At 60.3% G+C, this 23,377-nt stretch overlaps 2 protein-coding genes across 4 annotated transcripts in view; one reads left to right on the top strand and one right to left on the bottom strand.

The window, feature by feature from the left end:
* Nucleotides 1-9,744: 9,744 nt before the first annotated feature.
* OLFML2A (olfactomedin like 2A) lies at nucleotides 9,745-18,214 on the bottom strand. The gene is made up of 8 exons (XM_075111855.1): nucleotides 18,060-18,214; nucleotides 13,341-13,604; nucleotides 13,012-13,119; nucleotides 12,711-12,896; nucleotides 12,244-12,505; nucleotides 11,879-12,112; nucleotides 11,512-11,697; nucleotides 9,745-11,267 (listed from the first exon to the last, which is right to left on the bottom strand). Exons 1-8 carry the CDS (start codon nucleotides 18,138-18,140, stop codon nucleotides 10,666-10,668), a joined length of 1,923 nt encoding a protein of 640 aa, XP_074967956.1. The 5' UTR covers nucleotides 18,141-18,214; the 3' UTR covers nucleotides 9,745-10,665.
* A 449-nt stretch (nucleotides 18,215-18,663) lies between these two features.
* NR6A1 (nuclear receptor subfamily 6 group A member 1) overlaps nucleotides 18,664-23,377 on the top strand; it is a 98,158-nt gene continuing 93,444 nt past the window's right edge. For 2 of the 3 annotated variants that reach the window (XM_075112515.1, XM_075112513.1), the window contains exon 1: nucleotides 18,666-18,910. In XM_075112515.1, the coding sequence (XP_074968616.1) occupies nucleotides 18,844-18,910 (67 nt within the window). In that variant the 5' untranslated portion in view covers nucleotides 18,666-18,843. Of the gene's footprint in view, nucleotides 18,911-23,377 lie in introns of all 3 variants that reach the window. The other variant, XM_075112514.1, reaches the window with a different exon arrangement.

Raw genomic sequence — 23,377 nt, 5'->3', positions numbered from 1 at the left:
GTTCACAGAAAGTTTATTTGAACTTCTACTGCTAATGAAAATACTGATGTAACTTGCGGTTTAGGATTATTCTTCTCTTTGAAGAACAGGTAGATGAGTGGAGGTCTGTGAACGTGAACGTGTGAAAAATACTTAACTTGAGAGTGTAAAATGGAAACATTACACAAATGTTTACAGCGAGGCGGTCTGCATCGCTTTGGTAGCTTAAGAGTAAATGTTTAAAGTTTATGTCTTGTGCCCGTGTTTAAGCATTACAGAGATGAAATAAGTTGCTGAGGAGTTCTAGTGGACTTCACTGAAAGTGAACAATTCTGTCAGGGCTTGTTTTGGATCTGTGCGCAATTAGTTGTACACCAGTTAACCCCCGTCCGCCCCCGGCTCAGGCGGGTGCCGTGGGTAGCGGTTTGCCTGGCTGAGCTGCCTGGCGCGGCCGGCACTGCGCTGCCCACCACAGCCTGGAGCTGTGGCCGGGGGTGGCTGGCGGGCTGCTGCAGCCTCCCTCCCGCAGAACCTCTTCAGTGTCCGTCAGGAAGCTGGGTTCTGGCGTCATCCTCCAGATTTGTTCCCACTTGCAGCTGGTTTTATCTCTGCAGACAGCTCCTGGCAGCAAGAGGAGGCTCTGGGTGAGGGCAAAGGCACCACCCAAGGTCCCCTGTCAGCAGAGGTGCGTTTCGGGTGCCGGACGTTTGGTCTGTCGGTGCCCGGCTGCGCGGGGGGCCGGCGGCAGGGGTGCTTGCGTGCAGTAACCCGCACAAGCTGCCATGCTGCCCGCAGCGAGGTCTGCGGGCTGGCACTGTGCTCACCCCTGGAGGGCCATGGGGTCATCTTTCTAGTGGCCACGGGCATCTCTTGGATGAGAATAGTCCGGCCAGGCTGGTGTTGGCATCCAGCATGACACGCTGCGGGATGGGAGGAGGGGAAGCTCAGTTCCATTTAAATGTTAGGAAAACATGGGGGATATGGTAGTTTCAGACCAAGAGGTGATTTTGTGTGCGTGTGAATTCTGACTGAGGTCAAATGAAATCAGGAATCTGGACTTGAGAAAAGCCAAACTAGAATGTTTGAAGGCACGGCTGGGACTCACAGTTCCCCGCTTTCACCTGCGAAGCACTGAACTGGTTAAATGGTTTTGCCTTTCTGTCCCCCATGGAGTTCTTTGGAACTCGGGAGATGGAGCTGCGATTCCAAAGGCCTTTTTTGGTTCTGATGTAAGGAAGAGTTACGTGGTGCTGCTCGAGCGCTAGTGATGCAGCAGTCATGGTTTGTGTTAGTGCAGCTAATCCAGTCCAACACGAAAAATTCTCTACCCATTAAGGAGCCCTTAGATTGGATCCAGATTCTACATAGGAAAAAGTCTTAATTCTGCTCACTGAATTTAGCGTAGAGCTGAAGGCACTTTAAGCCTCAAACAAGTTTTAACCAGAGAGAGGTCTAATTATGTGTGGTAAAGTGACTTTCCCATATATGAGCTGTTATGAGGGATAGCTTTACAGTGATGCTCATACCAGCTGTGATGCTTTGTTAGGAGCTTCGTGTGGGCCCGAACACGATACGTTTGGCAGCGGAGGAGACCCGGCCTGGCACAGCTCTGAGCCCCGCTCTGCGTGGGTCCAGGCTGCTGAAGCGTGCCGTCAGATGGAGCGTTGCGTGTGGGAACCAGCTCCTTTGGCTCGGGTTCGTGTTACCGCAGAGGCAGGCTGGGTTACAAAACGCTTTGCGTTACCGTTGCTGAATGGCCGGCAGCGAGCCGCTCCTGGAGAAGCACGTGCTTCTCACCCAGCACGCGTGGCCCTCCAGAAGGGATCTGCTGCGAGGGTCCCAGGTCTGCGTGCCCCCATCCCAGGAGCCTGATTCCTGAAGGAGGTGAGGGAGAGGCTGGTCTCCTGTGCTGGGAATCGGGCAGGCTGGGGCAGGCTGCGTTTGGGCTTCCCTTCTGGAGAGGTGTTGTGTACCCACGTGCTGCTCCGGCAGCGCATCCGAGGGGAGCCTGATGGCTCTTGGCAGCATTCCTGACGCGGAAAAGCAAACACAGGTAGCGTTTCCCTGATGGCCTTCCAGAGTCTGCTCCTGGGCAGTGTGAGCTGTGTGTCCGCTTGGCAATGAAGATGGGAAGAAGGTAGATGTCCTGCAGAACCCCTGGTGACAACATCAGAGCACGCTTTGGGTGAAATGGCCGTCACCTTCCCCCCCTACCGTGAGAGCGGCAGCGCTGCCTAGAGAGGATCTTCTCTCTGAAAGATCCAACCAGCACAGATCACTAACGTGCCATTTACCAGCCAGTAACGAGGGGCAAAAAGGAAAATAAACCCAAACTGATTACAAGGCACTGAACATCCACAGTGAAGTCGCAGATTTAGATAGCATCATCGTGCCTGGAGAAGACTAAACCTGTGCCCAAACTGCAGAGGCAAAATGAATAGCAGCTTGAAACTGACACCTCTGAACAGCCCGAAGTCACAACCGGGGCAGGGTTTGCTGTTATTTGTGTGTCTACAGTTCTACAAGGCAGTTACAAAGACAGAGAAATTCAGGTTGGAAGGCTCCACTGGAGGTCTGTAGTGCAGCTGCCTGCTCAGAGCAAGGCTACCTCGGAAGGTAAGTCAGTTTGTACAACTTCTCAAGTGTCTAATGAGGGGTTCAGTGACAATCTGCTGTATTTTCAGAGCTTTGCACCCTTGTGAATGGAGAACAAAGCAGAGGGCGCTCAGCTCGGTGCCACCTGAGCCCGTCCTGCGGCGCGGTGCTGGGGCGCAGCGTTTGCTGCCAAGGGCACGCTTTGCTTCTGCCTCCTGCACAGCGGGCGGCCGTGCCAAGTGCAGAACTGCGCCCTCGGGAGAGGGGACTCTGGCGCAGCGCTCTGCTGTCGGGAGGGGGAGTAGGTGACCTGCCAGATCCTCGGCTGGGAAGCCGGGACTGCGCCCAGATGCCGTCCCCACGCTGAAGCGGGAGTCGATACAGGAGGACAGCTCAAGCTTCGGTTTGTGCGCAGTCCACACCAGGTATTTAAGGAGGTAAATGGGTTTCTGGCACCACACTGAATCCTGGGGCTGAATTACTCCATCCACCCACAGCAGGGTGGCAAAGCCAACCAGTCCAGCCCTTTCATCAGAATTACCCTGTGCTGTTACAGCAGACATCCCACGGACAAGAAGCCCTTCACATTGTTGGGGACAACATACTGATTGTCTGAATGGACGCGGAGGTGAGGTGATGGGCTCTAGCGCATGCTTCCTCCAGGGCGCGGGTGGAGAAGGCACGTGTTACTGCTGTGAGAGCAAGGCTGATGCCTGGCCTGGCCTGTGTCGCCAGCTCCGCAGGGTCTGTGCCAGTTCCTGCTTTACCTGCCAGCCCGAGGATGGCCTCGTGGTCCCAGCTCCCTGGCAGAAGCTGCTGCTGCAAAACAGCCGGCTGAAAACTGTCTGCGAATGTGTTGGCAGGGGGGAAGCAAAACAACTAAGAGCAGAAAACTAAGGCAAATGTGCTGGCCCACAGCCTGCTGCCCTGGCTCGGTGGTGCTGGCTGCGCTGGGGGGGCATGTGGGGGGGTATCTGTATGGCCGTGGCGTCACCCTGGCCCGAACATGGCAGGGAGGGGGAGCCCCCAGTAAAAGGCAACCCCCCTGGAGCACCCCAGGGCTGCTCTGCCTTCGCTGGGACCAGACAGCACCACAGGCAGCGTGGGCTCGTCTCCTCCGGCACGGCACTGCCTGGGCGTGACGGGGGTGCTCTGAGCCCCATTCCTGCAGAACCCCGCTGCTCTCCTGCGCTGACCCCGTGCAGCTGCCGACGCTGGCCCTGGGTTTACCACCAGTGTTTGCAGAGCATCAGGGCCTCCGAGGCTTAAACTGTTTATTTTTTCCTTGAAACTGAAGATGTCCCTCAGCATTAGAGCAGACTTCCCAGGGAAAGCTGTTCTTCAGCAAATAAATAATTTCCAGGGTGGGGATGAGGAAGGAGGAACAGCTGCCAGCTGACTGTGGGGCACAGCCCAGGGCTGATGCCACTGTGAAGGGAGCCCTGGCTGCACGCCCTGGAAAGTGTTCAGCAGGACCAGATGTTTCTCTCCCTGACCCGCTGGCACAGCAGGCACTGGCTAAGCGCAGTTGGTGTCTCTAGGAGCTGGCAGGACCCGCTCCTGGACCCAATTCTGCAGGTTGAGCAGGGGCAGGGGCCCTGGGAGAAGCAGGGAGCTGCAGCGAGGGCAGAGGCAGATGCGAGTTGTGCAAGGTCTGGGTGGCAAAGCCCAGCTTCACCTCTCTTGGCCAGTGTTTGCTGCGATGGACTCAAACCGCAGCTCTTTTAATGCTCCTGGCATTGCTCCTGTCACCTCCCTCCTCCGGGACGGCTCCTTAGCAGCTCTCCTGAGCGCTAGCACCGAGGGCTGACCCCGATTTCGGCGTGCCGCGGGGTGTGCAGGGAGCGGCATGTGGCGGGACACGCAAGGTGCTGTGCAGGGTGGTACAGGGAGCTTGGGAGCGACCACCCAGGGCATGTCCAGATGCCGTCAGCTGTGCCACGCTGCCCACTCCCGTCCGCGTGCCGGGGCAGAGGCAGCCCCTCGCGGCTGCGTGCAAGCAGCGTGTCTGGCACATCTGGCTGACAACAAGCCCCGTGTTGTGAGCGCCCGGCCTGGCAGGGAGATGGTTTGTCCCCCTGGCCGCAGGGGTGGCCCAGGTCTGCCCGGGGCAGCCACCCGCTCCCTGCCCTGAATGCCCGCTTTGTTGGCTGGGCTGGGGGAGGACTTGTCCCCGCGCCGCCCCGGTCCCGCTGCTCCCATGAATACGGGCAGTGTCTGGATGCAGGCGCTGCCCCGCGGGGCCCTGCTCCTGCCATCCTGGGGGCTCCCAGACAAAGGTGGCTCCCAGGAGATAGGGGGTTGCTGCATGCAGGGGATCCTGACTCCCTGCCAGCCCAGCTGCACATCTGCAGGGTGGTGGAGAAAGCCCCTGTGTAGTGTCAAGCAGAGCCCAGCCATGAGGGCAGCCCATGGGCAGCCCTCTCCTTACCCCCGTGCTGTACCGTGGGGTGCTGCCGGGGAAGGGGTGTTTGCAGAGTGCACCCCACCATCCTGTGGGGCTGCCACGCCATGCTGTGCCACGGGGGGTAGGGGCAGTTTGGAGGTGGTGGCGGCAAGCCTGGGAACAGATTTCTGTTTCCACTGGTGAGTGAGTCAGAGGCGGCACCGCCAAAGCCCATGGCTCCCCTCCCTTCCCTCCGGCCGCTGCGCCTCCTGCCACCCAGCCCTTTCCTGCTGCCGCTCAAGGTCGGCAGCCTTGGCACCCACGGCCCCAAGTCACCCTACGGCCCCACATCGCCCTGCAGCTCTCCAGAGATCAACCAGGGCCCCCAGCAGCACCAATGTTCTCCTACCAAACGCACCCCAGCGCGGGTGGCCGATAGGATGAGGGCGCAGCATGAGGGCTGTGGCACTGGCACTGAGCTTCCTGCTCCCCGGGGAGGACCTGGGGACCTGCCGAAAGGCTGCTGGCATGGCTGGGCACCGTGTCCCAGGCACAGTCCCCTGTTGAGCACCTGGCCTGAGTCTGGCCGTGCCCGGAAAGCTGTGCCAGGAGGGATCCAGGCAGAGCAGCGGCCGGGTCGCCCCTGGCCATGCACCCTGCCAGGCTGTGCTGCCTCCCCTGGCAATGACTCAGTTGCAGCCCCCTGTGAATCTTTCGCTGGCCCTGGGGATGATCTGGTTTTGGTGCAGGGCAGGACGGTGCCCTGTGTGGCCCAGAGAAGGGAGGCGATGGGGGCAGGTGGGTGCTGCCTCTGCACCAGGCACGCTGCCCCTTCCACCCTCCTCCTCTGCTGCAGCAGGTCCCTGCTGGGAGCAGCGGGTCTGTGCTGCTCCTGCCCCATCCTGGAGAGAGGGACATGGAGGCCCCCTGGTCCCAGGGGTGGGTTCATGCCTCAGGTTCCCCGCTGCACCGTTTCTGGCAGCCCCAGGGTGCTGGGAAGGTGAATGAGGAGCCGGCAGCGCCTGCTGCTCGCCCGACCAGCATTGTTTGTGTTGGTCAACTCTCGCATCCTGAGCCCCCGCCGTGCTTCCAGCCGCAGCTTCATCACGGTTACAAGAGAAACAGCTCCCTGCTGCCAGCACAGCCCCGGCCAACAGGAAGCACTGGAGCAGGTCTAATGCTGGGCACCCACACGCTTTCCAGGGGAGCCTCGCCATCCGTGTCCTCCCCAGCTCCCTGCAGGCCCTGGGCGCAATGAGCTGGTGGGTCTCAGCAGGAATGTGTCCATCCCAGCGAGGCCTTGCCCTGCAAACCACGGCTCAGGGATGCAGAGGGCAGGGATGCCCTGGAACAGTGTGTGGACAGAGCCGTGCCAGCACCATCCTGCTGCGCTGCCAGAGTGCCAGGAGCCAGGGCTAATCCCTGGGGAGTGGGAGGGAGAGGCACAGTGGGAAATGCTTCCCCTCCCTGCACTGCCAGGGATGTGCCCAGGCCTGCCGGCAGCAGGGACCATGCAGAGGGAAGGGTCAGGGAAGGCAATAAAAATAGATCGCTGTGACGCTCGGTGCTGCTGGCTCTGGCTTTGGTGCATGTTTGCAATGTGGGCACAGCCCCAGGACTCGCTTCCACCTGCTGCCAGACACACATCGCCTCATTCCCCGGGTCAGCGGCCTCCGGACAGAGATAAGAATGGAGGGAAGGGCCCAGTTCCCCCATCAGATGCTCTGCAGGCAGCTGGTCCTGGTCCTGCTGCCCCCGGGCAGGTGGCTCTCTGCTCTCTGTGCCCAGGGAAGCGCTGCGTGGCCATGGGCAAGTGACAGCATGTCTCACGTGCCAGGATGGGTGTGGGCACAGGGCCCTCCGTGGGAGCAAACTGCAGCCAGGGGTGATTCATCTGCACCAGCTGAGGCTCCCGGTACCCAGGGCTGGGGGCACCCAGCACCCAAGGTGGAACAAGGACTGAGGTTTTTGGTGCAAGATGGGGAGTGATCCTCCTCAGTGGGTGCCAGTAGGCTGTGGCCAGGGCTGGGCTCTGGCCAGGATTTCACCTGGAGCAGGACTGGTGCTGTGCTCTACCTACTGTGCATCCTGCCTGCCCAAATGCTGGCCACCCCCCGGGGCTCCCCTGCGGCCCCGAGTCGGCTGTGCACTGTGCCAGCCCCGTGGCAATACGGCAGGATGAGCGGGACGAGTGGGACAGCCAGCCTGGTCAGTGGGGCTGGGAATGAGGCAAAACCACCACAAACCAACCAGCCCTGGCTGGTAACTGAGAAGGGAGCAGCTGGGGGGAATTAGGGCTTCACTGCCCAGCTTGACCGAGGAGCCTGCGGTGCCCGTGGGAGGGTGTTTTTGGAGGGAGGGCTGTGGTGCCAGCAGCCACCTGCCTGGATGGCCTCAGCCACCCTTCCCCAGGCGCTGCGTCGCTGTCACGGGGGCCTCAGGCTCCGCAGCCCCTCAGCATCCCTGCCTCAAGCTTCATTTGCTGCTTGCTGCTGAACTGAGAGATTTTAATCTTTTAATCACGTTACGAGCCGAGGTGGTGCCGGCCACGCACAGGAGGAATGTCTGGAAGTCAGCAGCGCCCGGCGCGGCGGGAGCCCATCCTGTCCCCGTCCACACGTCCCCGCACCATGTCCTGCTCAGGGACCCCTGTCTCCCCTAGCCTGCCTTGTCCAGCCTGGGACTGGGACTCGGACCAGGTCCGGGAGCAGAACCTGGGACCAAAGACCAGAGACCAGGACCAGGCATCAGGGACCATGGACTGGACCATGGCCAGGAGCCAGAGCAGGACCAGGACCAGCTGGGCTGCTGGGGCTGGAGCTCCCCCGCCACATGCACATCTGACACACGTCCCTGCGGGCAGCAGCAGGGGTGAGAGAGGTTTCCACGTGTCCCAGAGTGCTGAGTCCAGCTGCCCGGGCAGCAGCGCTGCCGTGGCATGGGCTGGTCGGGCTGCAGGTGGGGAGCGTCGGAGCAGGCACTCGGCAGCATCTCCGTGGACCCGACCTGAGGTGTGATACCCTGACATATAATAGCAGAGAAAGAGGATCAGGGTGACTTTAGACTAAGAAAAAAGGGTGGAGCGGTGTGGGGTCCGAGAAGCCCCAAGGACCCAGCACAATAACCCCACCGGGAAACAAAAGCCCCTTTGTTTTTGCTCACTGCTGGTGTTTTGTTGGTGGGGAGCTGGGGGCTGCTTTCACAGTGCCCGCGCCCCAGCTTTTACAGTGCTGGAGCTTTTACAGCCTGTGATGCTGTTGCATGGCCCCGCATTGCTGAGAAACCCTCTCGAGGCTGCAGACTGCCGCTGGCTCACTGTCCTGCACTGCCCCACATTGCCCCACATCGCTCTGCATCACCCCGCATCCCTCCGTGATGCCCCGAATCGCCCTGTGCCACCCCCTCCCCAGCTGCTCCCAGGCTGCAGCAGGACAGGGCTGCAGAGCCTGGCCGAGTCGGTGCACGTGGCTGCAGGTTTTGGGGACAAGGCCAAGCAGCCGTCGGGGGGAGAACATATTTAATGAAATGTCTGTCATGTGGGCATAATTAAAGCTTCTCGTTATCATGGTGTTAGCGGCAGCGAGGAGCGTGCTCTCAGAGGGGTGCCTTTGCTGGAAGCCCCACAGCTGCAATTAGGTGACGTTGCCCTCCAGCCACGTGGGTTTAATTACTCCCTTCCCTGTGTTTTCTTCCCGAGGGGAGCAGAGGGGCGTCCCACAGCCCAGCCCAGCACAGCGAGGCACCGCAGAGCCACGGCAGCCCCCACTGAAGAACAACAAAGCCCTGGAATTAGAGATGTGCTGGGAGTTTACTTTACCACAAAAAAATGTCAGAAATCCGTATTGTTTGGACAGGGATTTGCTGGGGATCGCTAGATAAAAGCCTGGCAGGGACCCAGCCAGGGGGGAAAAAAAGTCAGCCCGCTCCTTTCTCGTGGTGGGGGCTTGCAGCCAAGCGAGGGATGCACCACACTGCCAGTGCAGGGGGTTCGGTGCCAGGCCAGGGACGGTTGGTGCCTTCGTGAGCCGGAGCAGGACCTGGTCCTGGGTGCAGCGTGGGGCCAGGGAAGGGGATGCCAGGCTGCCCCATGCCCGGCACTGGCTTTGGGTCTCTGCAGTAGGAAGCATTTCGGCCATGACGGCATCCAGGCACACCAGGCTCAGCTGCCCGGTGACAGCTCCGCGGCATGAGGAGCCTGGCCACAGCCCGCCGGGACACGTGGCCAGTGTGCAGGGGTCATGGTGCTGAGGGGTGGCTGCCCTGGCACATATGGACAGGAGCGGGAAGGGGCTGGGCCACGGGGGCTGCTCTCACCCCTCGGGGCCCCCCAGCAGCTCCACGCTTGCCAAATTTTGCAGCAGAGTCAGGGCAGCTGCTCCTGCCATGCCCACGCTCAGCTGCTCTCCTCTCCCTTTCCCACTCTCCCTGAGAGCAGGGCTCAGCTCCTGGCTGCTGCTGCACAGGCTGCAGCTCAGACCTGGAAATGCCAAATCCCCTTTTTCCCCAGGACCCAGCAGGGCCTGTTCCCCCAGGACTCGTCCGCCTCTGTGCTGCCCAGCCTGGGGCCCACGGGTGCAGCCGTGGCACCTCTGGGGGCTGCCAAGGGGATGCGGGGTGCCCTCCCCAGGCTCGGCTGGGGGAGTGTTGCAATGAGCCGTGCCAGCCAGATGTGCAATGAACAGCGGCCGTGTGTGCCAGCAATCCCTGGGCACACGTGGCCACGGGACCCATCCTGTCCGCTCATCCCTGCGCGGCCTCGGGAGAAACAACAGCGCACACAGCCGTTTCGCATGTTATTTTTTTTTTAATACTGTTCATGTCTAAAATGACCAAAACCAAGCCAAGTGTTCCCAGCCCCTCGCCCTGCCTTAGTGGGAGAGCAGGCGGGCCGTGGGCTCCCCAGCCGTGCCTGCCTCCCCCTTGCCTGGTGCTGGGTGCAGGCAGGCGTGCAGGCAGGACACCCCGGTGCTGCAGGCAGGCTGCTCTGCGCCCACTGCCAGGAGAGGGGACTCCGCGCGGCTCCAGTGAATGCATTTAAATAATAAGCTAATGAGCGGCAAAAGCAAAGGCATCTTAATCACATTTCCTAAAAGAGCAATCGGCAGCTGCTCCTCCTGCCCCGGCAGCGAGGTGTCCCTGCCCGCCCGGCGGCAGCTCGGGGCAGGCGAGGGCACAGCACCCAGGCAGCCGGCACCAGGCTCTTAAGGCACTCGCACCGTGGCAGCTGGTGGTTACGGTAAGCGTGCGGTCACGCGGGGTGCAGCGGGGTGGGGATCGGTGCTCAGGCTGGGTGCAGCGCGAGCGGGTGCTCAGTGCGGTGGTGCAGAGCGGGTGCTGCCATGTTGCCGGCGGCACAGACCCGGCTGCCTCCCGGTGCCACGGGGACGCGGTGCTGGGCTCCTCTCCCGTGTCCCCGGGAAGGCAATGCCGGCCAAGCTGCCAGCTGTGGGGCAGCCCCACAGGCCACGTTGTCATGGGGGTGTCTGCTGCGGGGGCTGTGCTTACCTGTACCCCCTGCCCTGCAGTGCAGCAGGCACGGTGCAGGTGACCGGGGCACGGTGGGTGGGGAGGGCTGTGGGGTGGAAGCCGGGCTCTTGCCGCAGCCCTGGCCCAGATGGGGTGCTGGGGCCCGGCTGCGTCGGGGCACCCTGGCTGGACACGGCGGAAAGTGGGCGCAGGGGTGCGGCTGGGACCCGGCCGGGTGCTCAGACCACGAAGCGGAGCCCGTACGTCATCTGGTGGCCGTTGTCCCAGGCGTAAAGCACCTTCTCCTTGGGGTTGTAGTCAACCTGCGTGGTGAAGGCGTACTGGTTGAGGAAGGGCAGCCGGAGCTCTGCCTCCGTGTCCGTGTGCGTGTCGAAGGCGTAGGAGATCTGCCCTTCCTTCTGGCTGTAGGTGTCCACAGCGTAGAGGATGCCGCAGATGATGAAGCAGTTCCCGTAGGCATTGCGTTTTAGCCCCGTCTTCCAGGTGGTCTCCCTGCGCACCGAGAGGTCCCCGGGGTCAAGTCGGCTCAGAACGATCACCTCCTGCTGCGAGTAGTCGTAGTCCATGGAGGGGTAGATGACCCAGAGCCCGCTCTCGTCCACGGCGAAGTCAATGTCTGAGTGGCCCCTCCACTTCCAGGGCGTCGTGTCCTCGTACACCACGTCGTGGAGCAGCGCCCAGCCCGCCACATACCGCTCCTTCAGGTCGTACTTGATGATGTTCTTGGTGAAGGCGCGGTTGTAGTAAAAGGCCCCCCGGTACACCACGTGCCCAGTGCCAATCCAGTTGTAGGGCAGCTTGTAGAGGTTGCTCCAGCGGCCTGCAAGCGAGCAGGAGAGGCGTTGGGACCCCTCGCAGCATTGGGGTCCCATGCATGATCGCCCCAGCATGCCAGCAGCAGCAGGGGACTTGTGTCCCCCTCGCTGCCCCATGGGTGCTCCCCAGCGCGGGTCCCCATCAGCTGCCCACCACCCCAGGGCCTGGCACAGCTGGCGTTGCATGGTGCTGGGCACCCACCCGGGAGGAGCCGGGGCCCCTGCGCCCGCTCAGCCGCCAGCCCTCACCCTGCTTGAAGTTGTCAAGGCTCCTGAACTCCACCAGGCTGTTGCCGTAGTAGTAGTTGGTGACGTAGATGCGGTCATCCTTGGCCGCTGGGTCCTTCATCCAGGCCCCCTCGTTGCGCCCGTAGCTATGGTGCTCCGTGGGTGGCTCCACCGACTCGATGGTGCCTTCGCACTCCACCTCCTTGACTGGGTATCGAGGAGGAGGAGGAAGCCTTACTCCTGCCCCAGTCAGCCTACCCCCGCCGGGGCCGGGAAGCCCTTTGCTGTGGCAGGGCTATTGCTGGCCCATCCTGGCCATGGGACCACCAGGGCGGGTGCTGGGACCACCAGGGTGGGTGCCCCCTCCCAGCCCCCCTTGCTCACCCACCTCTGTTTGGTGCTTCAGGGCCCCCGGTGCTGTCAGCCCCCTGCCCGAGGACGGTGGTGAGGGGGCTGCGGGCAGTGGTGCGAGGCACGGGGGCGGTGCTGGGTGCAGCCGTAGTGCTGGGCACAGTGGTCTCTGCCCGCATGACGGCTTGGGCTGAGGTCCCCTCGGCTGGAGGGGGTGGATGGCCCCTCTTCTCCTGCCGCTCCGGCACAGCCACCCCCCTCACAGGGTTCTCTGCAGGGGGACAAGCCGGGGGGCCGGTGCAATGGCGGGGGCAGCCCCTGGCCCTCTGCTCTGCCAAGCAGCACCATGGCAGGAGGGTGCCCCCCAGCTCCCCGCACCCCTGCCCCATCCCAGGGACTCACCGCGGCTGCCAGCTGGCCCCTCCGCCACCCCCGCATGCCCAGCCTTGTAGTAAGTGATGCCCCGGACCACGGTTTGCTGGTGCGGCAATGGCTTGGGCTTGGGCGTAGGCTGCGACCCTCCTCTGGCCTTCGCATTATCCTTTTTGGGCTTTTCGGGCTTCAGCTGCTTCTCCTTGGGTGCTCGGGGGGGTCCCCTGTCCCCCAGAGCCTTGCGGGTGCTGGGGTACCGTCCCATCTCCTTCTCTCGGCCACCTGCCGTGTCCTGGGGGGCACAGCCTGGTCAGAGCCCCTCCCCTCCCACTGCTGTTCGGACAGTGGGCACAGGCTGCCAGCGTGGTGCACCCCAATGCGCTCATGGGAGCTGCCAGCACCCGCCGCAAGCCTGGGGGAGCTCGGCTCTGCCCCACGGCAGGAGAAGCCCAGCAGCATCAGCCATGCCTGCGAGGGGTTGGGGCCCTGGGGGGTACCTGTGCCTTGCTCTCGGGGACGGCGGCAGCGTCCTTCTGCAGCAGCTGGTAGCCCAGGTTCGAGATCTCCTTCTTGATGCTGATCATGATGTCGGAGTAGTTCTCGTAACGTTTCATCTGGTCAGTGAGGCGCAGGACGCTCTCCTTCATGAAGTCATTCTCCCTGCTGAGGTTAGTCTTGATGGTCTGCAGGAGAGGAGAGGTGTGGAACCCTGCTCGGGGAACCCACGGTACCCCCAGGCAGACCCGAGCAGCCGGACAGGGCACACCATGGGGACGGCGCCCGCCAGAGCCCACTCACCTCCTCCAGCGTATTCATCTGCGCCACCACCTTGCTGATGTAGGAGTGCACCTTCATCAGGTCCATGCTGTAAAGTGTTCCCTCCAGCAGGTCCACCATGGACTGCAGCTGCAGAGGGAGAGCAGGGCTGGGGCACGGGGCATGGGGCAGGGCTGCACATGTGGATGCCCCCACACATCCCCGTCCCCGCTTACAGCTGGAGCGCAGGAACTGCACTGCTCCATCGCCCTATGGACCCTGTCCAGGGCAGGGATTGGGACTGTGGGCTACTGCGTGTGGGGAGGGGGTTTTTGGCCCCCAGTCCCCAGTCCTGCCATGCCTGCAGATACCTTGAAAAGCTCGGGTGCCTGCTTCTTCAGCTTCTCCATCTTCCACTCATTCTCGCAGGGGTTGAGCGAGGAGGGGGGGGCGGTGCAGGAGCACTTGCAGTCGGCCCCAGAGCTCACCGTCTCCACCGTGTAGAAGTCCTCCACCCGCATGCTGCCACTCCTGACGCGGCTGCAGGCATCCTTGCTGAGCGGCCGCAGGATGCACTTGCAGCGGCAGTCGGAGCCCTCCGAGGTCATCCGGACCTGGTCCGTCTCGCCCAGCGCCTGTGGGGACATGCAGTGGTGGGGTGGCTGGTGAGCCTGGTGTCCCCAAACCCAACAAGCCATCACAGCTGACTCCCTCTCTGCTGCAGGCCCAAAGGTCTCCCACCACCCCTGGGGCTCCCGGCCATGCCCCAAAGAGCGTGGGGCATTGCCTGGCCCAGAGCACCCTGTCCCACCGCCCTGCACCTGGGTGAAAAAACCCAGGCTGCCGCTTGCTCCACGGCCACCAGAGCATGTTGTGCCCCAGGTACTTTGGCCCCATTTCTGTAGCTGTTTCCCAGCCTCCAGCAAGACCCAAGTGAGCAGCGACAGTGGCGAAAAGACCCAGAAGTGCCTCTGTCCCCCTGCGCCCACAGCCCCAAGCCCACACAGGGTCCGTTGTTCATGGTGACACGCAGACACCAGGGGCAAGCTCGGCCGCTCCAGACTCCCGCAATGGCCCGAGGCACACACTCAAGGACTCCCTTGTTTCCACACATGGCCCTGACTCACGCTACAGACCCCAGGGTGCTTTTCAGCTGGTTTCTGCAGATAAGGAACCGTTCTCCCCCCTCCCCGTTGTGCTCGGGAACAAGGCTGTGGCTCAGCCTGCCTGGCGGGACAGGGTGCATCGTCCCTCTCACCCCCTGCCACCGGCTGCACACCCATGGGGGACGTCTGGGTTGGCAGGGGGCATGGCCAGGCCACGCTGGGTGCCCCATGTGCAGGGCCGTGCCTGCTCCAAGCACCCGGGAGGGTGGGCGAAAGGGGAGAGGCAGCGCAGTGACCCCGGAGGGACAGAGCTCTGCCCGCAGGGACTCTGACTCTCCCTGGGAACAGAGCGGTGGCAGAGCTGGGAAATGAGTTTAGCTCTGTCTCTCCCATCCTCCCCTGGAGCACAGCGCGGCGTGGGAAAGGGCAGAGGCCCAGAGGACCCATGTCCTGCCTGTGGGCAGCACCCACGGCCGCGCAGGCGCCATCCTTCCCGCACCCAACTGGGCTGACACGCTGGCGGCACCCGGGCAGTGGCTTTCCCTGGGTGCTGCCCACCCAGCGGGGACCCCCAGCTCCCCACAGCCAGGGCAGGGGCTTCCCTTCCTAAAGACACAGCAAAACCTCCTGCGTTTTGCATTTCAAAAAAGCCTCTCTCTTTCAAAGGGAAACGAAGGTCCTGCTGGCTGGGAGGAAAACACCAGGCGGCCTGGAGGGCTGTAAATCCAACAGGATCTAATCAAGCTCTCGGTGGGGAGCAGTGGGGCAGGGAGCACGACCCCCTCCCCAAACACCACCTCTCTGGGCTCTTGTACCTCCCTGGGCCCCCTGACCTCCCCATGGCAATGCCGGCGCTTGTGCAAACAGGCATGATGATTCACAGCCCTGCGGCGAGCTGCCGGCCCGTCCGCACACACCCGGGGCAGCTCCCTGGCCCCCAAGCTGGACTGCTGTCCTCGCCACGAGCTCTGTCCTTCCATGTGCGCAGCCCTGCGCGACGTCCCGGTGCGCACACGCATCCCTGTGGGAGCCCTGCTCGAGGTGCCGGTTTGCACACACATCCCTGTGGGAACCCTGCATGAGGTCCTGGCGCGGGAGCACCTGGCCGGGGTCCCCCATTCCCACCACCACCCCGATCACCAACCACAGGTGTGGCAACCACCACCACAGCACAGCCCGACACCCGGAGACGCGCTCCGATCCCGCCCGCTGTCAGCACCTTCCGCAGGGAAGGGCTGCAGCTGCCTATGCTGGAAGCTTGTTCCCGTGGGAGCAGACAGCCGTGGGCTGCGCGTTCCCTCCCACTGCCCTTGGCAGGGCTGCGGCGGGAGGCACGGCCGGCGCGGAGGCCTTGCGTGTCCCGCCGAGGTGGGGTGCGAGCAGGCTGGAGCCGTGCGCAGCAAATACACCCGGAGCAGCCCGACCAGCGGCTGTTTACACCACGCAGTAAACAGCGGGCCTGGCAAATAGAGGCTCCCCTGCGGCACGAAGGGGCAACCTCTTTCCCCAAGACCTCCCGGTTCAAGCCATTTCCCTTCTGCGTCCCGGCAAACGGCCCCCGGCCATGGCAGGGCGCAGCCTCGCGGGTGGCCAGCTGGGCAAGCAGCCAGCGGCCCGGCAGCCGCTTTCGTCTTGCGGCCGCTCAGCAACAGAAAAATCTGCTCACCTCGGGTCGAGGTGCGAGTGGGCACTGGGGGACAGGGGGAGGCTGGCTGCCCCTTCCCGGGTGCTGTGCATGCCTCGCTGCGCAACAGCTGGGGCTGCTGCCTGCCTTCACGCGGGGTAGTAACATTAAACCTTGTTCTGCCTTTTAAACGGCTTCCTTAAACAGGAACCGTATGTTCTATTTATACAGAAAAGGCTATAAACAAGGAAGTCTTTAAAAAAAAAGGTCCCCACGCGGTCCATTCCGCGAGGGTCACCCTGCCTCGGTGCCTCGGCTGCAGGGTGACCCGGGTGTCCTCCACCAGCCTGCACCCAGCTGTGCCGCGACCCTTCGGGACAGCCCATGCCCCCGGCGCGCATCGGACCTGCTCCCCGATGGCATGTGGGTGGGTCGGGACGTGGGGGCATGAGGCAGCCCCGGCCAAAGGCCGGCATGCTGCACCAGCTGCTCAGTGACAAGATCTAAAAGCTCCCCCAGTAACCTTTGTGGGGGCTGCTGCAGGGTGTCCAGGTGGTTCTCCCCCTGAATCCCCCCCACTCACTGCAGACCGTGGCCCAAGGTGCAGGCAGGCGGGTGCTGGCCCTCCTCCGGAGCCAGGTCCCAGCTCTGCGGTGGGTCTGCGTACCCACAGCTGGCGTGGGAGAGCATCCCTGCACTTTGCTGAGGATCTCCTCACTCCCAGTTTTACGAGCTAGGTAATTTTCCCAGCGCTGCCTAGTTTCTGGGACCTCTTGCAAGAGCATCCAGATAAGCACAGAGTTTGTGCCATTATTTCGAGAGCGCGGGACCTTTGACAATGAACCTTGGCCAGCTTTTAAGCCGTCCTTTGATTGTTGCCAGAGGACTCGTCTTGGAGGAAAACATGCTGTGTTGATAAGCATGCTGCCGTGCTGCACGCCTCTTGCACAGCTGCTGGAAGGCATGTCCCCGTCATGGGAGGGGAAACCATGTCACCCTTCTCCTCCTCCTCCTCCCCGGCTTGGCACAATGCTTTAAACACGTTCTGCACCACAGGGAGCCGAGGCAGAGCGGGGCTGGCAGAGCCTGGTATGGCTGATGGCAGCCAGGCCCCAGGCGCCAGCACTGCTCGGGCGTCCCATGTCGGTCACGGGGACACAACCATGCGAAGCGCTTGTGTGGCACACGAGTGCCCACCGACGGGATCTCATCCGAACGGCAAGAACTGAAAAAACACCTTCAAGCACAGCAGGCAGCACCTGCACAGAAGGAGGGATGGAGGAGGCGACAGCACAGGTCCATGTGCGCCAGATCCCAGCATCACCCTGAAACCCTGCTGGGATCCCCAGCACAGGGCTCCCCGGACACCACTCCCAATCCAACCATTGCCAACATCAGCTGTTTTCATCTTGTTCCACCAAATGACTTGGAAAATCTTGGCTTTTTAAACATGTTGGTGATCCTGGCATCAGCACCGTTCCTCCCCAGGGGCTGCCCCCACCACCTTCCCTCTGTGCTGGGTCCCGATGTCCAGGCACTGGCCCGGTGGGACCGCAGCTGCGGGGAGGGATAGAACCAAGGGCTCCCAGATCCACACGAGAGCCAGGCTCCCACGCGCTGCCGCGTCCCGCTCCCGCACCCTTCTCATCTCCTCGGGGAAAGTCTTGTCCGGGCTGTTCCTTCTGGCTCGGAGACGCTAATTGCAGAGCTCATCACCGCAGCGCCGGGGTTTGGGCACCGTCCAACCCACCAAGTGCACTCGCAGCCCAAAACATTCCCTCCGCCGAAACCCCCGCAGCGAAGGGAGCACCAGCACCGAAACCGCACCGGCCTTTCCCTGGGACCGTCCCACGCTCCGGACACGGCGCAGGGGGGCTATGGCGGCTCCCCCGGGGGTACAGGCCCGGCCCGGAGTGCCGGTGGAGGAAGGCTCGCCGGGGCAGCGCTGCCCCAGAGCCTGCTCCTGCGCGAAAACACCGTCTCCGCCTGTCGGAGCAGGGAGCCCTGGCCCAGGGACACCGCCGGTCCTCCGTCCCCGGTGCAGGTTGCGGTGCCAGCGCCAGCCCGGTGCCGGGGTGATCGGGCCCCCCACCGCCCGCTCCTCTGGCTGCCGGCCCCGCCCGTGTCGGTGCGACCGGAGGCGGCGGCGGGGGGATGGTGGGGGGCACCGCCAGGACGCGCCGCCGCCCGCTCCGCTTTGGGACCCCTCCGGACCGGCACCGCCCGCGCCAACGGCGCCGGCCCGCGGGGAGGGGAGGCTGCGCCCACCCGCTCCCGCCACCCGCGGGGGCGCGGCGGGTGGGCGCACTCCCGGTCCCCGTCCCGGTCCCGGTCCCGGTCCCAGCCCGGCCGGTGCTTACCGTGGCGGCGCCGCGCGCGGCGGCCAGCGCCGGGAGCAGCAGCGCCGGGAGCAGCAGCGCCGGGAGCAGCAGCGCCCGCATGGCGAGAGCGGCGCCGAGCGCCCGCACCGAGCGCCCGCTCCGCCCGGCCCGGCCCGGCGGCGGGGAGGAGCCGCCCGCCTGCCCCGCCCCGCCGCGCCCCGCCCCGTCCCGGCGGCAGCACCGGCCCCGGGAGCGGCGCCGCGGGGGCGGAGTGTCCGGTGCCCGCCCCGGGGCCGTCCGGGCTTTTCCCCTACTGAGGGTGGCTGCTGTCCCGGACGGGGCGGTCCGGTACCGCGCCCCTTCCCCGGGCTGGCCGATCCCCCGCTCCGTCGGGGCGGGTGCCCCGGGCGGGTCCCTCCGGTCCCCCCCGAGGCCGCCCGGTGCCGCGGTGCCCGGGCCCGGGCGGCGGGTGCCCTCTAGCGCCCGGCGGGTCCCGGTGCACCGGCTCGGACGAGGCAGGGGGGAGCCGGGCGCGGCCCCCACCGGGGCGCGGGGACGGGGCGGGCTGGGCGTGGTCGGGGTGGGCGTGGCCGGGCGGGGTGGGCGTGACGGCCCGGCGGGTACATCCGGGCGGCGCGGGCGGACTACCGTTCCCGTCGTGCCCCGCGGGAGGGCGGGGCGGCCCGGCCCGGCCCGGCCCGAGCGCGGCGCCCGCAGCGGCGGCTCTGGCTGTCAGCAGCGCCCGGAGCGGCCATGGGGCAGCGCGGCCGCCGGGGCCCCTGAGAGCCGCCGCGCCCCGGCCCGGCGCGGCCCCGGCGCCGCCATGGAGCTGGAGCCGCCCGCAGAGCTCCCGGAGCCCCGCGCCGCCGCCAAGGGGCCGCCCCGCAACGGTGAGTGGAGCGCGGGGCCGGCCCGGCCGCGGGCGCCCCTCGGGGCCGGGGCGGGCGGGCGGTGCGGCGGAGCCCGGGCCGGTGCGGCGGCGGTGCCGGCGGTAACAGGGGCTGCGGCGGCTCGGCCGGCCCGCCGGGGCCGCGGGTGGGGGGTCGCGGCGGCGGCAACTTTCCGCGGTGGTGGTGGGGGGACAACAAAGGGCCGCGCCGGCCCGCGCGCGCTGCCCGCCGCTCGGTGCGGCGGGACCCGCCCGGGGGGCGGCGGGGGGCTCCGCTGGGAGCGGCTCCAGCCGCAGCCGGGCCGTCTCCTGCGCGCGTACCCGCTTCCCCCCTGACCTCCGGGGGGGGGGGGGGGGGGGGTTTCCCCCTTCGAAGCGCTCAGTCCCGCGGGTCGGGCGGCGGTGGCGCGGCGAGACCTCGCCGGTTGCCGCGTCCCGGCGCTCCGTCGCGGCCGCCGGTCCCGGCGGGAGGCGCAGCCTTGCTCGGGGCCGTGCTGCCTCCGGCGCTGCCGGGCCCGTCCCTCCCGCTGACCCCGGGGCGCGGGGGGCTGCCGCGGCGCTGGGTGGGTGGGTGTGCTGCTCCTCCTGCCCCTGCTCCTCCCGCCGCTGCTTGCGGCGTTTATAGGCACCATTTGGGACGCTTTTACACTTCCAGTATGCAGATACCGCATCTGCACTTGAATGTCCCTGCCAATTTTTATGGTTTACAATTGCATTTTACCATCTTACGGTACCCTTTTCTACAAAGGACTTGCTCAGACAAAAGAGGCTTCTTATCAGGCAGCACCGCTGGCATTCGCTAGATACAAGCGCTACCAAAACATACACGGATCTGGCAATTACAGAAATGGGTATTTCTATAATTAGCCTGAAATGTAACTTAGAACTGCGTCCCTTTCTGAGGTTACTGGAAACTTAATTCCTCTTTTAATTAGATGATACTTTTCATCCTTAATAGTTCTTGAACTTTTTGATTTAATTTGGGAAGCATCTGTTCCTTTCGTGCAACAATATTAACACTTTGTCTGCATCAACTCTTTTTTTCCCTGGGAAATGTGGCTTTTTGGGTGAACATCTCTTGATTCAGGACATCAGTTTTAAGAGTTAGTTGTGTCTTGCGTAGCGAGGTCAAGTGATAGACGCTGTACCTGTGGCTGCAGTTAGTCTTTTGAATGGATGATGTAACAACTTTTTACTACTTTGCCTTAAAAAATGTGAAATACTGGCACGGTGTTGAGACATTGCTTGACCTTCAGTCTTTCTAAAGCCTACAGCAGCTGGGGGAGGAGCAGAAGAGAGTGGCTCGTTACTTTGTTGGCTTATAAAATATCTGCAAATAGTAATGGAAAATGAAGTGTCTTTAATGTTTCCTGGTTTGGGGGAAGATTTGCCGCACTTTTGATACCTTGAAGTACTTCACTCTTTATGGAAACGGTTAAAATTTTATGACATATATATAGATACACAGAAGAGAAAGTTATATCTATATAAAAGTAGGATTATATTCTTGGTGGCTATGTTAAAATCATTAATGAACTTAAGCTCTGCACGTGGCTTCTGTGTTAACCCCGAGTAAACGGTCACAAGTTTATTGGCATCTTCAGTGAAAGAAGCCTCAGAATAACTTTGAAATGCAGTTACGTGATTTCAGTTCAGCAGTTATGGTAAATTACAGCCTCATTATTTGATGGGGCATTTAACATTCTTAGAAGACAAGATGATGGTTTTCCTTACCAATTTGAGTACATCCCCTTCCATGTAAGGAACGTATTTTTGTCGTCGAACAAATCAATGGCAGGGAGTAAAATGAATTATTTTTAGAAATAATTTCATTAGGGCATTCATTTTTTCTGTACTACTGGCAATTATTTCTCAAGAAGGTCCCATTTAAGGCCAGTTTCCCTATAGCTTCAGTTGGCATCTTTTTCCTCTGTGAATGAAACATGATGGCTTTTACCCAGTTTTAATTCTTTTATGTTTTAACAAAAATAGCGGTAAAGCAGGTTATCTAGAATTAAGGTAACTTTGGACATTCTGTGTAGTATGGTCTTGGAAAACAGATTTAAGTGTCAGGAAACTACTTGAATTTTGTGTTGCCTTAAAATTATCCCAGTTTCACATAGGTAGAGTATTAATCTGGATGAACCTCTTACCAGAGAGAAGAGGATAGTTGTAAGAGCGCAGATAATGTGAAGTTTTCAAAGAAAAACCCCATTCCTTGCATCCCTTCCCTCTTCCACAGCGTGCTCAAACTTTACTGGCACACGCTGACGTGTTTAGTGGTTCTCTATGCTTGGTTGCTTTGCATCTGATGAGATAAGACTTTGCTTAACAAAGACTATTTCATTGATATAGTAAGGTCTTAGTTTACTTGCTATAAACATTTCTTTGAAGATTTAGGAGGAAAAACAAATTTAGTTGTCGACTGGCAATGCTGCTAAAGTCAAATGTCTCTGAATAAACAAGAAGCTACAGTGTTATTTTGACTTGATATTGGCTTGCTGAATGTGGATGGCTCTCGCTTTTGTAAATAACAATAGATTATAATAAATAATAAAATTCTGGGCTTGGGTCTATGATGGGAAATGAAAGACTTGTAACTAAGGAAGAACTTAATCCCTTTTATGATTTGATTTGGTGATGAGATGGAAAAATACCTCTTGGTGTAAAGCTGGAATTTGGTATTGATGGCTTCTGTAGATCATTAATCAGGAAAATGGGTTTATGCATGCCTCTTTGTACTAAAAACAGGACTAGCAATGTATGTTCTGCAGATGCAGTGTGTGATGTGACACTACAGCAATTGGTTTTTTCCCTGCTTTGCTATAAAAGAGTAAAAAGATACCATATTATAGAAAATGGGGAAACTTTTCCATCTAGGAGGCTATTTCTTGACTGTTGAGAAGCAATAGTCATCTTTCTGTCCTGTCTCTGGCAAGTTGTTTGTAATATCTCTTTTTTGGTGAGGGCGAATGTGCAAGTACTTCAGTAAATTACTGTTCAACTCTTATGTGGTGGTAGCTTTGAACAAATGCATTTACACTAGCATTCTCTGAGAATGAGAGCAGAGTTTATCCTGTTGATAAACTGCCTATTTAAATAAAGCCTTCAGCAGTGGAATCTGGTAATTCTAATTAAGTCATTTACATAAAGAATTGGCCCAGGGTTTCATCAGATGGTTGCTGGTGAGCTGAAATGCATTCTTTCCCTCCAGCTGTATTAAACTAGCCTTTTGATCCTTTCCTTTTTTTAGCCTTCAAGCCAGAGTGGTTATCACTTTGCAGAGTTCGTTGAGAAAGGGAAGCTGGGGGACAAGAGGACCCTTCGAGGTTTTGTTTTAGTGTTAATTATTACAGTTCTAATTACCTAATTAGAAGACTTCCAGATTTATATGTTGATAAAAATGATTCTGTACAGGTTTTGTTAGAAAGAGAAAATATACCACTGACAGGCAAGCTTCAGTGAAGTTCTTTATTGGTAAATGATTACCCATAACTTATCTTGAAAGCAGTATATGTCTGGAGTATCTTAATTCTACTCCAGCTCTTTGATAAGGAGGCTTCATTTACAAAGGGTGGACCCCGTGTCCTTCAGAGAGCATAAGTTACACGTCTGCCTCCCGTTGCCTAATCATACCAGTTATAGGCTTGTACAGGTGGTGAAATTCAAACAGAGAAATGTCTGGTCTGTGTGAAGGATTAATTTTTTTAAGCCCTTTTTCTCTTTGTGGATGCGTCAGGAAAAACCCCGATAAATTCACCAAGGCCATAACGCCAGGCTGGCTACAAACTGCTGTGATGTCCTTGTCTGGACATACCTCTGAGCTGAAACTTGATGGAAACCTTAAATATTTTTCATGGAAATATAATCTGGAATTGTGAAGCCCTTGGGACTAAACCTGAAAATTCTCTTGCTGTATAAAACCACATCAGCTCTTCCAGCAGGAGGGACAAATTTCAGCGGTGGTACATGTTTCTAAAGGTGTACGTTGTGCTCAGGTTAGCGTGGTGGGTTCTCTGTACTGTTAATTAACCAGTTAGCGGGTGTATTTCCTGAAACTGTAAATGAGCGCAGTGCTCCTATAAATGTTAGGGTTTATTCTACTTAGTTGATGCCAACTCTGGCATGACTGAGAAGCACAGGGTTTATCTGTGGGAGTTGCTCTGGAGCCCTCAGATCATGAAGCCAAGTGATTAAATGATGGCTGTCATGGTTGTAGTAAAAAAAATTTGAAAAACTTCTGGTCTTTGAAAGTTCTGCCAAACACCAACTTGTCCTCCAAAAATCTCTTCATTCAGTCTCACAGCTGTAACTTGACTTTTTATGTTGTTTGGCAATACTTGCTAACAATTATTCCCAAGTTTATTGTTACTTTAGATGTTTTGGGTGTGTTTTTGCCAGAAGACTCTATCCTGTGCCTGTTCTATCAGCAGCTGTAAAGAAATGCCCTTTCTGTGGAACACAAGCA

The sequence above is a fragment of the Phalacrocorax aristotelis genome, chromosome 17, assembly GCF_949628215.1.
Source record: "Phalacrocorax aristotelis chromosome 17, bGulAri2.1, whole genome shotgun sequence".
NCBI lineage: Eukaryota > Metazoa > Chordata > Aves > Suliformes > Phalacrocoracidae > Phalacrocorax > Phalacrocorax aristotelis.
The sequence above is the reverse complement of the archived record's forward strand: the minus strand, read 5'-3'. Positions and strand labels throughout refer to the sequence as shown.